The following is a 19,640-nucleotide window of genomic DNA, read 5'->3' as shown; positions in this document are numbered from 1 at the left end:
TTTGTTTTTGGAGCAAAGGGCTGCAGGTCTGCTTTGTACATGGGGTGTCAGCTCTACCAGGTGAGCTATCTGGGCACCCCTTGAACCATTGTAATAAAGGATACTCATCAACAGAGGGCGCTGCACAATGCACAAAGACCTGTAGAATTTGACACGCCCAGTTTGGTTCCCAAGGAAAACCTTTTTATTACATTTTTTTGGTTCTAGCTGGAGACTAACTTTTCAGGTTTCAAACCAATTTAGTTTTGGTCGAAAAGCTCCAAACTGTTTAAAACTGGGTGCTGGGTCCCTGTTGGTGGAAGAGGCCTATTTGTGGCTTCGATGAACGGTGGATTTGGACAGCCTATGGCGCTAAAGGACTCATAAGGTCTGGATGCAAGGACCACTGGGGATTTTCAAAATAAAATGAACATCCTCTGACTGTCCAGCTGTCATTATCCAGATGATATTTGATACTCATCTAGGTTTCAGTTACAGCAATATGCTTTACAAACAGCAGCACGTGCTTTAAAGGACCAGTGTATAGGATGTAGTGGTATCTAGTTACAGATTGCAACCAACTCAATACCGCTGCCGTTTGTATTTGATGACCTGGGAAGGAGAACAGGAAAAAAGGCTCTATCTAGAGCCAGTGTTTTGTCTGTCTGTTCTGGGCTACTGTAGAAACGTGGCGGTTCAACATGGTGGACTCAACGAAATGATTCTTATATTCAGGTTATTAAACACTAATGAAAACATACCAATGAATATTATATTATATTTCTGACAATAGATCCTCCTCAGTGTTACACCCTGGACCTTTAACAACTGTTTCAGCTTTGGTTTTGCTCAGCATCTCATCTGCTGGTTTTATTTGGTGTGGAAAAAAGTCTCTAAAATCTTTAATATTCTCGTAAAAATGCTGGAATCTAACACCAAGCTTTTTTGTTTTCTTATGTTGTTATGACAACTTCCTTATCTGGGATTTGGATTTTGCCTCTCTTTGTAAGAACATATCTAGCAGCTCTGGTAGCAGGGGGAGGCCAACATTAGTTCAGCGTCAGTGATCCAATCAACAACTGAGGGGATTAAGTGTGGTACGGTGGGAGCCAGAATGTTCAATCAGAAATGAATCACCAAGGAAGTGGGTGGGCTTGGAGCAGAGCTTTCGTCCATCCATCAGCTCCAAACCTCTCGAACCAAAACCGCAACTGCTTTCCGGTCTTCATGCGACTTTTGTTTCCAGGCCACGGTTCACCGGGAGCTGGGCAGTGTGAACCTAAACGAACCACATACAAACATACAACAAAGTGCTTCACTACGGTTCGGACCAAAGCAAACACTGGCACCCAGCAGACAGGCATACCAGAGTCATAATACGAGAGGCTTAATGAAAGGCCAGAGACCGTCAGACTGTTTTAGTCTTTGTTGTGTCTCTCAGGTCACAGGTTCACTCCAGCACGAGCCAAACCAAACAGATTGAAGTTCTCAGTTTTGGGCCGTAAACTCTCTAAACTGTAACAGACGACCTCTCTGCTCCAAGCCCACCCACTCTCTGGGAAATGCAATTCTGTTCGATTTGTAGTTCTTGTTACGTCTTCATTTTGTTTATTGTGAATATGTTTTGGCTTGTATGTCTGACTGCAAACTCAATTGGAGGGCTGGTGGTTTTAACTTGACCTCAAAAATATCCTGAGTGGAACTTTTAAATCCTGTGTCACCCAAAGTCCACGTCCGTCTGGCTCCGAGTGTGCTTTACCTGATCAAAACTCAATTATGGTCTTCAGTTGATGTCGTTATGAGATTGGCACTGTGAGTATATCTTCCATCGTTTTTGTTTGAATGCAAAGAGTATTTCTAGGAATCTTACCTACCAACTTATTAAGTTCTCTATTTTTATGAGCATTTGTTATTTATCTTTGAATGAATACATAAACTAATGCATTAGTTGCAGGTGCTGCCAGTGTAGCAGTTAAACAGAGTAGACGTTTCTGCTTCAACTTAAAATATGTAAGTACATTTCTTGTCATTTTTTATTTTATTTTATTGAAACATGTCAAGACATTCACTGCATCACTGTTAGTCTATACACAATGTGTAGACATTATATGCACACACGCATAGCCAGAGAAAATATATTAGACTATATGAGACAAAAGTCATTTCACTCCCTTTTTGTTTTTATCCTGTGAACTAAAAGCAGTACTTTACGTCTTTATCCAAACTTCAGAACTGTGTCCTTACCCTGCATGTGGACGGATTATTCTCAGATGTGTCTCCTCATGTTTCAGATTAAACATCCAGTCCAACCTCTGTCCCTGTTTCAGATTAAACATCCAGTCCAACCTCTGTCCCTGTTTCAGATTAAACATCCAGTCCAACCTCTGTCCCTGTTTCAGATTAAACATCCAGTCCAACCTCTGTCCCTGTTTCAGATTAAACATCCAGTCCAACCTCTGTCCATGTTTCAGATTACACATCCAGTCCAACCTCTGTCCATGTTTCAGATTAAACATCCAGTCCAACCTCTGTCCCTGTTTCAGATTAAACATCCAGTCCAACCTCTGTCCCTGTTTCAGATTAAACATCCAGTCCAACCTCTGTCCCTGTTTCAGATTAAACATCCAGTCCAACCTCTGTCCCTGTTTCAGATTGAACATCCAGTCCAACCTCTGTCCCTGTTTCAGATTAAACATCCAGTCCAACCTCTGTCCCTGTTTCAGATTAAACATCCAGTCCAACCTCTGTCCCTGTTTCAGATTAAACATCCAGTCCAACCTCTGTCCATGTTTCAGATTACACATCCAGTCCAACCTCTGTCCCTGTTTCAGATTAAACATCCAGTCCAACCTCCATGTTTCAGATTAAACATCCAGTCCAACCTCTGTCCATGTTTCAGATTAAACATCCAGTCCAACCTCTGTCCCTGTTTCAGATTAAACATCCAGTCCAACCTCTGTCCCTGTTTCAGATTAAACATCCAGTCCAACCTCCATGTTTCAGATTAAACATCCAGTCCAACCTCTGTCCCTGTTTCAGATTAAACATCCAGTCCAACCTCTGTCCCTGTTTCAGATTAAACATCCAGTCCAACCTCTGTCCCTGTTTCAGATTAAACATCCAGTCCAACCTCTGTCCCTGTTTCAGATTAAACATCCAGTCCAACCTCTCCTCATGTTTCAGATTAAACATCCAGTCCAACCTCCATGTTTCAGATTAAACATCCAGTCCAACCTCTGTCCATGTTTCAGATTAAACATCCAGTCCAACCTCTGTCCCTGTTTCAGATTAAACATCCAGTCCAACCTCCATGTTTCAGATTAAACATCCAGTCCAACCTCTATCCGTTTCAGATTAAACATCCAGTCCAACCTCTCCTCATGTTTCAGATTAAACATCCAGTCCAACCTCCATGTTTCAGATTAAACATCCAGTCCAACCTCTGTCCCTGTTTCAGATTAAACATCCAGTCCAACCTCTGTCCCTGTTTCAGATTAAACATCCAGTCCAACCTCTGTCCCTGTTTCAGATTAAACATCCAGTCCAACCTCTGTCCCTGTTTCAGATTAAACATCCAGTCCAACCTCTGTCATGTTTCAGATTAAACATCCAGTCCAACCTCTGTCCCTGTTTCAGATTAAACATCCAGTCCAACCTCTGTCCCTGTTTCAGATTAAACATCCAGTCCAACCTCTGTCCCTGTTTCAGATTAAACATCCAGTCCAACCTCTGTCCCTGTTTCAGATTAAACATCCAGTCCAACCTCTCCTCATGTTTCAGATTAAACATCCAGTCCAACCTCTCCATGTTTCAGATTAAACATCCAGTCCAACATCTGTCCATGTTTCAGATTAAACATCCAGTCCAACCTCTGTCCCTGTTTCAGATTAAACATCCAGTCCAACCTCCATGTTTCAGATTAAACATCCAGTCCAACCTCTATGTTTCAGATTAAACATCCAGTCCAACCTCTCCTCATGTTTCAGATTAAACATCCAGTCCAACCTCCATGTTTCAGATTAAACATCCAGTCCAACCTCTGTCCCTGTTTCAGATTAAACACACCAACCTTGTTAGATTAAACATCCAGTCCAACCTCTGTCCCTGTTTCAGATTAAACATCCAGTCCAACCTCTGTCCCTGTTTCAGATTAAACATCCAGTCCAACCTCTGTCCCTGTTTCAGATTAAACATCCAGTCCAACCTCTCCCCATGTTTCAGATTAAACATCCAGTCCAACCTCCATGTTTCAGATTAAACATCCAGTCCAACCTCTGTCCATGTTTCAGATTAAACATCCAGTCCAACCTCTGTCCCTGTTTCAGATTAAACATCCAGTCCAACCTCTGTCCATGTTTCAGATTAAACATCCAGTCCAACCTCTATGTTTCAGATTAAACATCCAGTCCAACCTCTGTCCCTGTTTCAGATTAAACATCCAGTCCAACCTCTGTCCCTGTCCCTGTTTCAGATTAAACATCACCAGTCCAACCTCTGTCCCTGTTTCAGATTAAACATCCAGTCCAACCTCTCCTCATGTTTCAGATTAAACATCCAGTCCAACCTCCATGTTTCAGATTAAACATCCAGTCCAACCTCTGTCCATGTTTCAGATTAAACATCCAGTCCAACCTCTGTCCCTGTTTCAGATTAAACATCCAGTCCAACCTCCATGTTTCAGATTAAACATCCAGTCCAACCTCTGTCCATGTTTCAGATTAAACATCCAGTCCAACCTCCATGTTTCAGATTAAACATCCAGTCCAACCTCTGTCCCTGTTTCAGATTAAACATCCAGTCCAACCTCCCTGTTTCAGATTAAACATCCAGTCCAACCTCTGTCCCTGTTTCTGGATGAAATCAACTCCAGGAGGGGCACCGCACCGCAACCGCCGGTGACGTCATCCGTCCCGTGTAGGCGGCCGCTCCTATTGGACGCAGACGCGGAAGTGAGGGGAGGACGCGCTAACAACAACAACAGAGTGTCAGTGAGGAACTTCTGGTCTCGGAATCGTCTTCAGCAGTCTTCAGCAGTCTTCAGCAGTCATGGCTCTACCGCCTCAGCTCAGAGCCATCCAGCACCACCTGCGGACCGCACAGGAGCACGAGAAGCGGGACCCGGTCGTCTCTTACTACTGTGAGTTGGTGTGTTGGGCTAATGCTAGCCTGTTAGCATCCCGGCATTGTTTACCTGAGCCGTCAGTGTGTTAGCCTAGCGTTAGCTCGTGATAAACTAGTGAAGGTCTGTGTGAAGTGGGGTTGATGAACTGGTCACAGATAACGGCTGTACGTCGTTAACGAGCCCCGGGCTGTCTGTCGGTCTGTCTGTCTGTCGGTCTGTCTGTCTGTCTGTCTGTCTGTCTGTCGGTACCGTAAAGGAGCTAATGTTAGCATTGACAGCTCAAACTTCATTAGCCGGCTATCTCTTCCTGAATGACGTCACAACTGAAGCTCTCTGGGATCCTCGACCTGTCTGTCTGTCTGTCTGTCTGTCTGACTGCTGTCTGACTGTCTGTCTGTCTGCTGTCTGTCTGTCTGTCTGCTGTCTGTCTGACTGTCTGTCTGACTGTCTGTCTGTCTGTCTGTCTCTCTGTCTTACTGCTGTCTGTCTGTCTGTCTGACTGCTGTCTGTCTGTCTGTCTGTCTGTCTGTCTGTCTGTCTGCTGTCTGTCTGTCTGTCTGTCTGTCTGCTGTCTGTCTGTCTGCTGTCTTGTCTGTCTGTCTGTCTGTCTGACTGTCTGTCTGTCTGTCTGTCTGACTGTCTGTCTGTCTGTCTGTCTGTCTGCTGTTTGTCTGCTGTCTGTCTGTCTGCTGTCTGTCTGTCTGTCTGTCTGTCTGTCTGTCTGTCTGTCTGCTGTCTGTCTGACTGCTGTCTGACTCACTGAGGTCCACAGTCAGCAGGACTGGGATCAGGGTTTGGATCAGGACTGGGATCAGGACTGGGATCAGGGTTTGGATCAGGGCTGGGATCAGGACTGGGTTCAGGGTTTGGATCAGGGTTTGGATCCGGGTTTGGATCAGGACTGGGTTCAGGGTTTGGATCAGGGTTTGGATCAGGACTGGGATCAGGACTGGGTTCAGGGTTTGGATCAGGGTTTGGATCAGGACTGGGATCAGGGTTTGGATCAGGCTGGGATCAGGGTTTGGATCAGGACTGGGATCAGGACTGGGATCAGGGTTTGGATCAGGGCTGGGATCAGGGTTTGGATCAGGACTGGGATCAGGACTGGGATCAGGGTTTGGATCAGGACTGGGATCAGGACTGGGATCAGGGCTGGGATCAGGGTTTGGATCAGGACTGGGATCAGGACTGGGATCAGGGTTTGGATCAGGACTGGGATCAGGACTGGGATCAGGACTGGGATCAGGGTTTGGATCAGGGCTGTGATCAGGGTTTGGATCAGGACTGGGATCAGGACTGGGATCAGGGTTTGGATCAGGACTGGGATCAGGACTGGGATCAGGGTTTGGATCAGGGTTTGGATCAGGACTGGGATCAGGACTGGGATCAGGGTTTGGATCAGGGCTGGGATCAGGGCTGGGATCAGGACTGGGTTCAGGGCTGGGATCAGGGTTTGGATCAGGACTGGGATCAGGACTGGGATCAGGGTTTGGATCAGGGTTTGGATCAGGGTTTGGATCAGGGCTGGGATCAGGGTTTGGATCAGGACTAGGATCAGGGCTGGGATCAGGGTTTGGATCAGGACTAGGATCAGGGTTTGGATCAGGGCTGGGATCAGGGTTTGGATCAGGACTAGGATCAGGGTTTGGATCAGGGCTGGGATCAGGGTTTGGATCAGGACTAGGATCAGGGTTTGGATCAGGACTAGGATCAGGACTGGGATCAGGGTTTGGATCAGGACTGGGATCAGGACTGGGTTCAGGGTTTGGATCAGGACTGGGATCAGGACTGGGATCAGGGTTTGGATCAGGACTAGGATCAGGGTTTGGATCAGGGCTGGGATCAGGGTTTGGATCAGGACTAGGATCAGGGTTTGGATCAGGACTGGGATCAGGACTGGGTTCAGGGTTTGGATCAGGACTGGGATCAGGGCTGGGATCAGGGTTTGGATCAGGACTGGGATCAGGACTGGGATCAGGGTTTGGATCAGGGCTGGGATCAGGACTGGGTTCAGGACTAGGATCAGGGCTGGGATCAGGGTTTGGATCAGGACTAGGATCAGGGTTTGGATCAGGGTTCACGATATGGTAATCATGATTTTGGGGGTCTGTAGTTTTCTTAACTTCTTTAAACCGTGCATCCAGTAACAGCAGGAATAAACTGGAACCATTTGGGAGTAGGTGCTGTCCTGTAATGTGAAGAAAACTGTTGTTAATAAGAGCGGGAACCCTGAAAGAAGACGGAAACAGAAAGAATAACTGACGTACTTTCAGTATCTGTAATCGATTACATTCACCTCTCTTTGTATCCTGATTATATAACTCAGCAGACAGTCAGAGCCAGAATGCGTGAGATAAAGTCCTGGTCCAGCTAGTTTCTCATTGTGTCATGAGTCTGGCTCAGCTCTAAAGAATGAGCTGCACCCTGCTGCCCTCAGTGGAGCACGGAGTTGGTGTAATACACACTAACTGTAGATAGTTAAAGGTGCAGTGTGTAACACTCTGTTGTCAGAAATATAATATAATACGATATAATATAATATATAATATGATATAATATAATATATAATGTGAATAATATAATATAATATAATATATATATATAATATAATATATAATATAATATATATATATATAATATAATATAATATAATATAATATAAACAATATAATATAATATATAATATAATATATAATATAATATATAATATAATATAATATAATATAATATATAATATAATATATAATATAATACAATATAATATAATATAATATACAATATAATATATAATATAATATAATATAATATAATATCCAGAGGTATGTTTTCATTAGTGTATAATCACCTGAATCTGAGAATTGTTCATGTTGAATCTCCATGTTTCTACAGTACTACAGTGTGTGTGTGTGTGTGTGTGTGTGTGTGTGTGTGTGTGTGTGACAGTGTGTGTGTCAGTGTGTGTGTGTCAGTGTGTGTGTGTGTGTGTGTCAGTGTGTGTGTCTACCTCCCTTTGTTGTTCTGTGTTTCCATCCCTGGAACAGTGGGATTGATCAGAATCAGAAATACTTTATTGATCCCCGGGGTGAAATTAGTTTTGTTACAGTTCCTGAAGGTGCTGACAAAACATTAAAGAACTATATTATATTATATTCCAATATTTAACAACAGTGTATATAAACATAAGGAGTCTGAAGTATGTACATTATAATACAATATATAGAAGGTAGAAATATATGTCTGCAGCAGTATATAACAGACGAATAATGATTAAATAGTAATAACAGCTGAATCCTTTAAAACCAAAAAGGTATTGGTACCAAAATATAATAAGAGGATTACACATGAATCAGAGTAAATACGGTGGAGTAGAGTTGGACTCTGTCTTTAATGTCAATGTCAAATAACAGGTGAGGAGCCTGATGTAGCTTCTACCTGTACAGCTCCATGAATGAATGACATGTTCCCTCGTTCCACACACACACACACACACACACACACACACACACACACACACACACACTAGTTTATCTGAGCTCAACCCCACACACACACCCTCCTGCCCGACAGTAAACACACCAGTGCCCAGCTGCTGTAAGTGTCTTTTATTATCTCTGAGCGTGAACCAAGGCATGCATGTTCCCCAGATGTGCACTCCTGTTTAACCCTTTCATTCAGGTTCCCCTCGGTACAACCCTCGGTAACTGACCTGCTGCGTGTGTGTTCACTGTCAGCGTTCCTGGGATTGAAGCCTGTGTTGTGTACAAAGATGTTTCCACCCTTACTTTGAGTGACGTTCCACCGGGCCTAAAAGCAGCTGAGAAGCTCAGAGACACAGAGACGATGTGATTTTAATGGATCAGGCAAGAGAGCAGAGCCCAGTTACATCACCCGCTCCCCGTCAGCACTTCCTGCTGGTTCCCCCTCGCCCCGGGCATGAAAACCTCCTCCCCCCGGTGGTCCACAGCTCCTCTGCTAGCGGTGTAAATATGCCAACACTGCTGTGGTGCTTTCAGTGCTCAGTCAGCGCAGCACAGGCTAGGCTAACTGGCTTATGAATGAATTTCAAGCTGTTATTTCCTGGTGGAAAAATGACATAATGGGGCTTTAATGAAATATAACAGCATCCGTCAGTGCGACTATTGTTTGTCTGTCTGTTGCCGTACTAAATGTATCGCAGGGCGGGACGTGTCATCATCTAGGTGGCTTATCTCCTCCGCTAAACAATTTCCTAAGCACAACCCCTCGGCTACGGAATAATAAAATACAAATATATAAAATAAATCACAGATTGTATCCAAACATTACAGTTGTTCAGCTTTATTGTGGCTGTAAATTACAGCATCCCTCCATGCTACACACATTGAAATCATATTAATAAGACCAGGAATATCATTTACAGCTGTATTACCTAGCACTAGTTAGGAAACAGGGTAACTGCTGTGTGGGGCTTTCTGTATGTTTGTCATTAGAAACATCTGCGTCACATTTTATTGGAGATGTGGCAGCTCTGTGTGAGAGGCAGCGTCTGAACAACCCAAGATCCTGGCTGAAATATGAAGCTGAAAAGGTCAGAACGGCTCAAACCCTGAGCTAAGATATGTTTAGCTGGTTAATGTCTTCAGTTTTGAGATGAGTGAATAAAGTACATTTTTGGACCTTGTATGCAGTTAAAATCATGATAAAATGTTTTGTTCCATCAAGTATAGCCCGAAGCACAGCCTAGTTTCCCCTGAAGTAGGGCAAAGTATCTGAGATGAGTTCTGATTGATAATATGGAGTGCAGCAGGGGTCTGCATCTGACCTACTTGAGCTGTGACATGGGGGAGTCGCTCGAGGCGAGATGCACATGAAGAGGTATGGAAAAAAACCTGTCAGATCAAAACTGTGTGTCCAACGTGCTGACAGAAATATGAGCCTCTATCTTCTGACAGCTGAGGGGGGGAAGCTGGAAATTCTTTACTTCATGAGTGTCTGACATTTTAATTTTAGAGTTATAATGAGTCCATTATGGGACTTCTTACCAAGTGAGACCAGCTTTATCCCAACATGCACCATTTTACCAGGAAGTTATTGCATATGCAGATACTGCATCAGTTTTCACAGATAATCACTGTGCGTCATTCAGCAGCCTTTATCAAAGACTAATCACCCGTGTACACACTAGGGATGGGAATGGGTTCTTCAGAACCGGTGCCCAGTGAATCGATTCCTTGGAACCGTTAGCGTGCCTGCTTACCGATTCCGCTTATCGGTTCCGCTCGTTGCAAATGAATCATGACGTCACACACACGCTGCGTTGTTTTGGGTCAGAACGCAGCGAACATGGCGTCGAGGCAGGAGCGCTCTAAAGTTTGGTTATATTTCATGTGAAAAGACGACAATACGGTCACTTGCAACACTTGTAAAGTTTCCATTTCGTCAAAGAGGGAACTACCTCCAATATGCAGAAACATCTGGCCACACAGCATCAATTCATTTGCAGGACTGTCGCGTGTTTGATACCCTACTACCTAGAGACACAAGTGAGTCAAGCAGCAGCAGAGCTAATGGGACGCCATCTGTTGTTAATGCCGAGGGTAACTTTAAACTCTCCAGGCAGGATAGGCCCTGTCTGCTTAGTTAATGTGAGCGCCATTTCATTGTGTAAACTTTTACTATACGAATAATCTCCATTGTCATTGTCCATCAAATTTAGATGATGATGACTTTACTTTGAGAAGTAGCTCACATACTTTTAGGTTTGTTCTGAGGTTGCTACACATAGTTTGTGTATACTGTGTGCTGTGTCTTCTGATCAGATATTAAAGCCAGTTAATACAAACAAACACATTTGTACTTCACCCAATGAGAATCAATAAGAGAATCGATAAGGAATCAGATCGATAAGCAATATCGATAATGGAATCGGAATCGTTAAATTCTTATCAATTCCCATCACTACTCCTGATGCACAACCGGCGGTTCATCCATGATTGTTGGGCTGAAAGTGTACAGCGCCACATGCATTCCACTTTCCCTCCGCTCCCCAACTGCCCTCCGTGCGTCGTTCGCTGTATGAGGGGAACAGTAACTACTAATTAAACACTTCAGCAGGGTTGATGGCGGCTGCCACGAGCCTGGATATGTCGCAGACAGCACCTCCTCACTCACCTCACCAACAACTTTATTGCTTTAAAGTGCACTGACTCCAGAATAGAACATTACCTGCGGCTTCCTGTGATCGTGTAGACGCCGCCACCCTTTTAAGTCCGAGGGCCTCTGTGCTCTGTCATCGTCATTGTCGTCATATTCATCGTTGCAGACATTTCAGGGATACGGTTTCTCAGCTTTTCTCGGGAGCTCCCCGCAGTGAGAGCCCCTGCCACCTACCAGCGCTTGTTAAATCAATAAAACCTCAGAGTAGCACCAAGGTTTAGCTTTTGTGTTCTAACAGAAAGGATGACAAGATTGAAAAAAGAGGCATGAAAAGACATGGGGGGGGGGGGGAATACATTACCTGTGACCGAGAAACCAGGACACGAAGGATGTGACTCATTCTTATGCCAACAGAATGAAAGTTCTGGGATCAGGCATGTAAAGTTTCCTGCACAATGAAACCGAGGAAACAGCTGGAATATCTACATTAGAGCTACCAATTTCCCGAGCTGATCGGTATCTGGACAGATTTTACAGGATCAGAATTTTCTGTGTGTGGAAATGCTGAAAGTGAGACAAAAATCTTGAAATATAAGTTTAAGATTGTACACTTGGTGAAAACTGGGTTTATCGATAGAAGCAAAGTGCGACAAAGTGCAGTGGAAACAGATGTGATGAATACATCAGGATGTACATCAGTGGTTCCCAACCACGGGGTCGGGACACCCACTAGAGGTCGCCAGAGCTTCATACGGGGCTGTGAGGCCTTCTTGATTTTAAAGTGTGCTCGAAGACCTAAAAAATAGACACAGTAGGCCGATATCTCAGCATTCAGTGCACTTCTGTGAAGAAATGTAAAGGAAAGTGTTCAGTTAATTGTCTAATAGACAATTGCCAAGCGTAAGAAAACAACCAATATGTCTCAGAAGTAATCCAATCGCTGGTTTTACACAAACTTTACTGAGAACACTGTTTGGGTTCATTGTACAGTTTTTAATTTAATATGAGATCCATAAAATATATCACCTGGTCTTGAAATTTTGTGAAAATTTGCGATATAATTAGATGAAAATCTTGGTACAGTGTGAGCGTTTCAGAGCGTTTTGAATTTTGATATAATTGTTAAAATATGCGGATTCACTAAACTTAATAACTCATCAATTAACGATAACTCTGAGACCAACCTGATGACTGGCCGACATCAAGCTCGTCTGTTTCTGGTTTGTCTGTGTCTGTAAGGAGCCATTTTAAGATCAGTTCTGAGGGAAGACGCTCCACAGAAGGCTCCGTTTGAGCAGTTTTTAAAGTTTTTGATGTCCCTTGGAAAGTTTCGTTGAGCCTTGCTGCTGAATCGCAACCAATCAAAGCCTCAGCATGGCTCATTACTGATCCCTGATTGGCCACAGATGACTGAGGGTGAGGGTGAGGGTGAGGCAGAGGGCCAGCTGGGAGATGAGGGAGGTGATGTACGTGTGCGTGGTGGGGATATGCATGGAAACCGTATCCTCCAGAGAAGATGATTTCTCTGTTGTTCTGGTGAATGAGGCTGTTTGTGTCTGAGTGTAAATTGGCTTTGTTGTCTGTGTGTGTGAACGGCATGCTAAATCTGTTGGTGGTGAAATTGGCCATCATGAAAAGAGTATTCACAACCAGCTTGGAACAAATCCGCTGCCCGAGCAGACTGTGCTGTTCTTCTGTGGATGTTTTTGCCCGTTTTATTGATCAATCTTTACACTGGAAGCACAGAGCTCAACATATAAAATGAAAAGAACTTGACAGGGTGGAGATTTCCATATTTACTTCATAAGTTTTAAATGGCATGACAGTGAGCGGCTCTCCACAAATCATTTCCTCAAGGTTAAAAGCAAACACGGTGAGAGGTGGTTTACTTACTTTGAGGTTTTTGGTTTATTCTGAAGTGGTTGCTGTAAATAAGAACGGATTCTTGGCAACGCTTTAACAATTTAATGTTGATGTTTGCACAGGATATGGCCTCCAAATACATGGTTGGACACTCTCCAGTTTCTCTGCTCCAATAGAGGAATATTTTCAGCCTCATCAAATGCCTCAGTCAAACCCTGTATTTTTTAGGTTGTTAGATAATAATGGAGGGTCTTGCTTGTTTCTTTTAACAAAATGAAATCTAATATTCAGATAATAAATGATGTGCCACATTTAGAGATGCTCTTACTATTCCTGCTCCAGATATTCAGTAATACATACAGATAAACAGATTATTTGGTGAGAAGTTGAACATTAGAAGACACATTAGCTGCAGGGTGACCTTCTGATCTTCTAAAAGTCTTAAATCCAACCATTTTAGGCCTTAAATGTCTTAAATGTGATTTTGACAAGTCTTAAAATTTTACGTTACTTGTATGAAGTTGCAAATAGAAGTAAGAGTAATCCCAACCAGTTCCACATAGAGAAGTATACAACTTCTTTACTGAAACAGCGCTTCCCATTTGTTCTAGTAAAAGTTTGCACCGAGCACCAGCTGCTGTTGGGTTTAGCTCTGAATCCACTGAGATCAACAGTCAGTCAGACAGTGGCTGCCACTGTGATGTCTTTTTCCTCTTAGTGGATTAAATAAGAAGAATCAGGGACCTAGGGGTTGGGCTGTTTGAATGGAGAGAGAGCAGAGACTGCCTATACTGTGAACACTGTGTTGGCTCAGTTCACAGCCGATAAGCGGTTTAACTTTATCGCAAAGCAAGAACAAGCTTTTCTCATTAATGTCCGAAGTGCGATAGACGTGATTGACATGGCTTCCAGGAAGGTGAGTTGATTTCTTTTTACTTTTAAACCAAAAACATCACACATAGTATTTTTGTTCTTGTTCAGACTTATTGTGGAGCAGTAGGAACCTTTTGCAGGGTGCAGGATGGATGTGTACTGTTTGGCATGCAGCCACCGTGTTTGCTGAAGTGGACCAGTGATCCAGCCAGACCACTGGAGGTCAGCAGCACCATGTGTCTGGGCCTCTGAGCCGAGCTGTGACTCTGAGTGTGTGTATGTGTGTGTGTGTGTGTGTGTGTGTGTGGGGGGGGAGAGAGAGGCCACATGTTATCATGAGGGTGGTGTGTGTTAAGAGAGTGGCTTTTGAAAGACACATTTCTGTAACAAACTCAGCAAGCATGGCGGGCGCGGCTGAATTTCTGGGAGACGCACAGACTTGCCAAGAATCCTGCTGCTTGATAGAAAAATCTGATGGAATAGACTATAAAATTGAAATTCTATAAAAAAATCAGAACAAGAGAACTTGCTGTGTTCATTACAGACATGTTGGTTTTTGTACTGTCACTTTTCCCAAATAAAGTTAGACTATCACTAATTGGCTAAACAGATGGTTACTTATCTGGCCATTCAGAGTTTGGATGGAACAGATTGGACACACACTGGTGCACAGTCATCTCTGGCACAGCCTGTGTGATATATATACGTCTGGTGATATTCTATCAGACCCTGCAGGATTTTGCAGGCTTTTTTATTTTTTTGGGACTGTTGTGGCCTAAAATGCCAGATTTCACAGCAGCTATAAAGTAGAACTGTAAGGCAGCTTGTTTCAGTGAGAATAAAATGGCTAGGACTGTGCACGGGACGCTGCTATGATTGGTGAAACTCGCAAAAAAACTATGATTTGTCAGATTTGTGGAGAAGTTCCGGTGATTGAACAAGGTTGCGCAATTCACGATGATTAGTTGAATTTGCATTGTTGCGAATGCAACTTCCTGGAGGGACTGATTCTATATTTTGGGAATTGGAGTTCCCATCACTTTTCTGTAACTATACAGACATATACAGCGGTGCATCTTAATTTGTCATTATTAAGTGAGCACGCACAGTCTTTTATTATTCATCCTCACTCTTCTCTGAGCATTAGAAACCGTACGTTCAGTCTTCGAGGTTGAGTCAGACCGAGCTGTTGCGCTTCCGTCTGACCGTTGTTTCCATAACTCAGCCTCGGCCCCTGCATCAGCAGGTCTATCTAAATTAGCCTGCTAATGCAGGCCAATATTTTACCTCACCTCCACCCCAGAACAGGCCGATCAATAGCGGGTTGAGTCAAAGCCATGATTTGTTTAGCTCTAATGAAGCGACGTAATTCAGCAGCAGCTCCCTGGCTGACAGCGGTTGGCCGTGTTTCAGCCGCTGTTTCACACAGATTGGATCATTGACATTATAAATGAGCTGGGGCTGAACACAGGTACCCTACCTCTGTCTCTGGGGGACAGACACACAGTTCTGTTTACTTTCATCTTGAAAGTATGTGTATATGTAAGTCTGCATAATGGCAATTTATTTGAGTGTTTTCACTTGATTTTTTCGCTGCCTCTTGAGCTCAGACGGCACCATTTAATGGCACTGAGATGGCTGCCAATATTTGTCTTCTTCAAAGCAATTTATAATCATTAAAAAGGAGAACATAGTCTTCTGATAATCAGCAGTTACCTTAGGAGCACAGTATTGGAAAACTATAAGGGGTGACAACAGTTTGGAAAGATTCAGGTTTCTTCGATTCTTGAAGCAGTTGGGCTAATAAATCTGAAGGAAACCAGGAGGACAAACTAAACTTGACTTTTCCTTCCCACTGAGCAACAGATGAAAGATTCTTTTAATCATATAATCAAGTTTGGATATTTGATAACTATCATGTAATTTATCAGAAGAAGCGGACTGTTGGTAGGATGTCTGGTATGACACATAAAAGCTGCTTTATCAGATGCTTTTCTTTTCATTTCGGCTTCAATCTCAGTCAGTGTAGCTGTTCAAACTAGACACAGAACAGACTTGCAGCAATCTTTTTGCCATTGACTCAAAATTTTCCAGAGCCACAAGTGTAAATCTCAGAGAGTTCTCAGTGGACGTACTGTAGACTGTCATATATATATATATATATGAATTATATGACCGCTTGGGAGCAAGTACTGTCCAGTATTGTCAAGAAAACCTAATGGATAATGTCCTTGAAAATTATTTTCTAAAAAGAGTGGGAACCTTGTATGAGCGATGTGGGTGCGACAACCTTTTGTCAACCTTGTTTCTATATAGTTGGATGACAGTTTTACCTGTGATTTTGAGGCTATCCTTATGTCAAGATGTGCTGCTTCTCAACCTCATAAATTAGTTTCTCATCCTCTCTGGCAGAAAGCAAACTTCTCCCACATGCCCGTGGTGACTGCTGACTAATCTCCGCACTTCGTTTTAAAAGGTCTGAGGTGAAACCAGTTTTTCACCAGCGGCTTTTTGGCTCCTGGAAGGTTGTCAGTTTTTCAGCAGTGTGTTTTATGGATGCTGCTCAGACTCAACGTGGTTTATGGAGATAATAGCAGTGACATTTTGTCCCCTCTTGCAGGGAGGCGGCACTCCTCCATAGTAACGTCCTTGTCATTTATGTGACTGGCACAGACTCTTCATGACCAATGTCACTGCGTCTGCCAGCACACTTTATACCAGCGTTCATTCTTCGCTGCTGAACATATTTTCTTACAGCGTCACACTGAGTGACAGCTGTTACTTTCAGATAGACTCAGTGGTCGACCTGTTTTTCAATGACTGATGACGACGCTGATAGGAGGAAGGCTAATTCTATTGTTTTCTACAAAAAAGTCAAGCATATGGCTCAAAGCCAACTATTTCACCACCTTCCCAAAACTCGCAGGGAGGAGTGCTAACATCGTTCCCCAGCAGCCGCACTGACAACGCTGCCTACAGAAGACTTTTGTCTATCGGCGTCGTGAGCAAAGATCGGCTGATGCCCATTACCTCAAAATGCTACATAATCAGTCTGGTTAATCACTATCATTAGATAGAATCTAGGAATCTCAGGTGATTGGTGTGAAGGTTGGAAGCTTCTATTGACCTCTGCACTAATATTGATCTCTGCAGAGACCCTGTACATTGCATGTTTTCCTGTTGTTACTCCCATTTGTGCAGTAATTGGTATCGATTGGACTCCACATGCTCCAATATGTATTGTACTACTCAATGAATACTTGATACTACGTCTCAGGAACCACAAAGATTAAGCAAACTAGATTGATGACAGTGAAATCAAAGGCGTAGATTGAGAGATGTTTTTTGTGACTGAGTGAGTTTTCTGCGTTGGTTTCCGTGGGTTTGTGACAGCACGGTAGGTTTATGGGTGTGTGACATCTTAACATTGAGAAAAACCCCTCAGAGCACATTTACTCTCTCTGTCTGCGTGCACTGGCAGCAGCAGCAGCAATCCTTCATCTGAAGCTTATTGTTCCAGTGATGAATGATACAAAGTGAAATAGGAAGTAGCTAAAACACTGGCAGTAAAATGCATTTTTTGTACTCTAATTATGTGCATGACAGGCAGAAAAGAGGTGTAGCAGAGCCGAGAGCACCATCAAAGACCAAATAATTTCAGTAAATAACAATAATAGGTTATTATGGCCATTTTCACACTCTTGCAAACGCTGTTTTCTTCGTAGTAATGGACCTGAATAACAGAGGACCAGTAGAACCGCTGCCTGCTTTACACACAGGAATTATTCATGAAAAATAATCTCATCGCATTTCTCAAGTGAAATTACCTGTTAAATAATCAGCATTCATCCCAAGATCAGAAGTGACAGATATTGCTCATAGGAAGTCTACATGAGAGCTGACCACTGTAGACCAGTGTTTCAGTGCTGCCCCCCCGTGCTCTGCTTTTCTCAGCTTGTGTGTGGTTCTTTGTGCTTGAAGTAACTGCTGTGAAACGATCAGAAATGAACGTTTGATTTCTCTGATTCATCGGCTGTGAACCTATTGTGTCGTCACCCATTGGTTTGTGGAGAACCGTTCTGAAGCCTCCAATCTGGATCATATTTGATCAGCACTACCTAGTTTGAGCTGGACAGACTGAGTAAAATCATAAGCTAATGCAGGTTTCCAAACAAAAAGATGCGGATTTGAATTGAATGCATTGCACGTGATGGATTTAGTGAGAAGTGATTAGAAACCATGTGTGTTTACAGTGAAAACAAACACGCAGTACCGTTAATGAGCAGCAGAGGGCTCTGGTTTTGGGGGAACACATCTGTAAGTGTGAGAGGGTTCGGAGCAGTCCTTGCTCGGTTGTAGTTCTGTAGCCTTACATCCTCTCTGCTGTCAAAGCCCTCTGTGTTGCAGTTCATTGTCTGTGAACAGCCGGAGTGAATGCAGCGCTGTACGGCTGGAAAGCACAAAGAGTGTCTTTGTCACTTGATGACTGGCTAACCGGCCGACTTGCTTACTGGCTGCTTCAGTAGTTCAGGACTTGCTCGCTGCTTGTCTCTCTGTACTGACTGGTCAACTGCCTCTGTGGCTTCCACATGCATATATGTGTGTCACACTTTTTAGGAAATATTGAGTGGTACGGGTCTTGGCAGCCCGGCGGTGACTCCCCATCGCTCTGCCCTGTGAAATGGGACATTGTTCTGTTGATGCTGTGCAGGACATTGACACTGAGCTGTGACTCAAACTCTAAACAGGAGGTGGAAACAGAGGGCTTCCCGTACACAGCGCAGAGAGCAACCAAATGGGGATCGTGGTCTGGTAGCAGACTCTACACATGACAAACCTGGGTGTGAAAATAGCTCTTCTTGCTGTAGCAGATGGTTGAAGTCTGTGAAAGGTCAACAGAAGTCGACATTTTCTTCAATTCCAAACTATTCTATGTTCATTGTTGTGGATAAATTCCTCCCAGCATGCAAGAAAGTGTTACCAGAAAGGATTGTTAAGTTTTAAGGGTTGTTTTTATTTTTGGTATTTTTCTTTTATGGGTAAGCATTGAGATCCCAGCAGAGTTCCTTCTTCTCTTTTCCTGCGGTGCTACCAGGCGGGAACGCTGCACTGAAGCTAGCATGTTTTTGACTCGTGTTGGTGGCTGATATTGGCAGCCTTGCATACAGCTATTGTCATTTGGCAAATTAAACTCAGTGGTTTAGGATTGGTTTACAAAAGACAAATTCATCGGTCCATTTTTCACTGAATCGCCGTCTGTACGTGAACTTTGTGCAGAAATTAAGTGTCATTGCTAAAAGGCTAATATGCAACTTCTCAAGTAACAGCCAAGGCAAACATTTACTAACTGGTAAATGTGTGAATCAAGTTATTTTCCCTGGGGGCCACCCGGCACTGGCCTTAAGTTGAGTATCACTGCTTTACCTGATTAATCCGTTTTTAGATTAGGGATTGGACGATTTTTGACGATATGAGCACGTATCAACACTCCGATAAGTATATCGTTGTAAATTGGCATTGATATTGTGAATCGCCCCGTGCCTTTATGTGATCGTCCTCTGAGGGTTCTCCCAGGAACTTTGCCTGTGGAGGTGAGGAGCTCTGACTGAGCTGTTTGTCTCTAGTTGAAAACAATCCCTCTCACCCGCGGAACATTTCCTACGCGATA

The 19,640-nt window shown here is 43.5% G+C and overlaps 1 protein-coding gene and 1 long non-coding RNA gene across 7 annotated transcripts in view; one reads left to right on the top strand and one right to left on the bottom strand.

The window, feature by feature from the left end:
* Positions 1 to 2,385: 2,385 nt before the first annotated feature.
* LOC127368240 (uncharacterized) lies at positions 2,386 to 4,802 on the bottom strand. Of its 4 annotated transcripts, XR_007885599.1 has the most exons (6): positions 4,544 to 4,802; positions 4,252 to 4,359; positions 3,813 to 3,884; positions 3,182 to 3,285; positions 2,830 to 3,037; positions 2,386 to 2,541 (listed from the first exon to the last, which is right to left on the bottom strand). It is a non-coding gene; the product is annotated as an uncharacterized LOC127368240 (long non-coding RNA). The 4 variants fall into 4 exon arrangements; XR_007885601.1 differs by lacking the exon at positions 3,813 to 3,884 and having other exon boundaries at positions 3,182 to 3,249; positions 4,220 to 4,323; XR_007885598.1 differs by lacking the exon at positions 3,813 to 3,884 and having other exon boundaries at positions 3,182 to 3,317; positions 4,252 to 4,323.
* A 107-nt stretch (positions 4,803 to 4,909) lies between these two features.
* The window catches only part of vta1 (vesicle (multivesicular body) trafficking 1), a 64,231-nt gene continuing 49,500 nt past the window's right edge, over positions 4,910 to 19,640 (top strand). For all 3 annotated transcript variants that reach the window (XM_051408820.1, XM_051408819.1, XM_051408818.1), the window contains exon 1: positions 4,910 to 5,116. In XM_051408820.1, coding sequence (XP_051264780.1) covers positions 5,026 to 5,116 — 91 coding nt within the window. In that variant the 5' untranslated portion in view covers positions 4,910 to 5,025. The remainder of the gene's footprint in view (positions 5,117 to 19,640) is intronic.

The sequence above is a fragment of the Dicentrarchus labrax genome, unplaced genomic scaffold (genome assembly GCF_905237075.1).
Source record: "Dicentrarchus labrax unplaced genomic scaffold, dlabrax2021, whole genome shotgun sequence".
Classification (NCBI taxonomy): Eukaryota; Metazoa; Chordata; class Actinopteri; family Moronidae; genus Dicentrarchus; species Dicentrarchus labrax.
The sequence above is the reverse complement of the archived record's forward strand: the minus strand, read 5'-3'. Positions and strand labels throughout refer to the sequence as shown.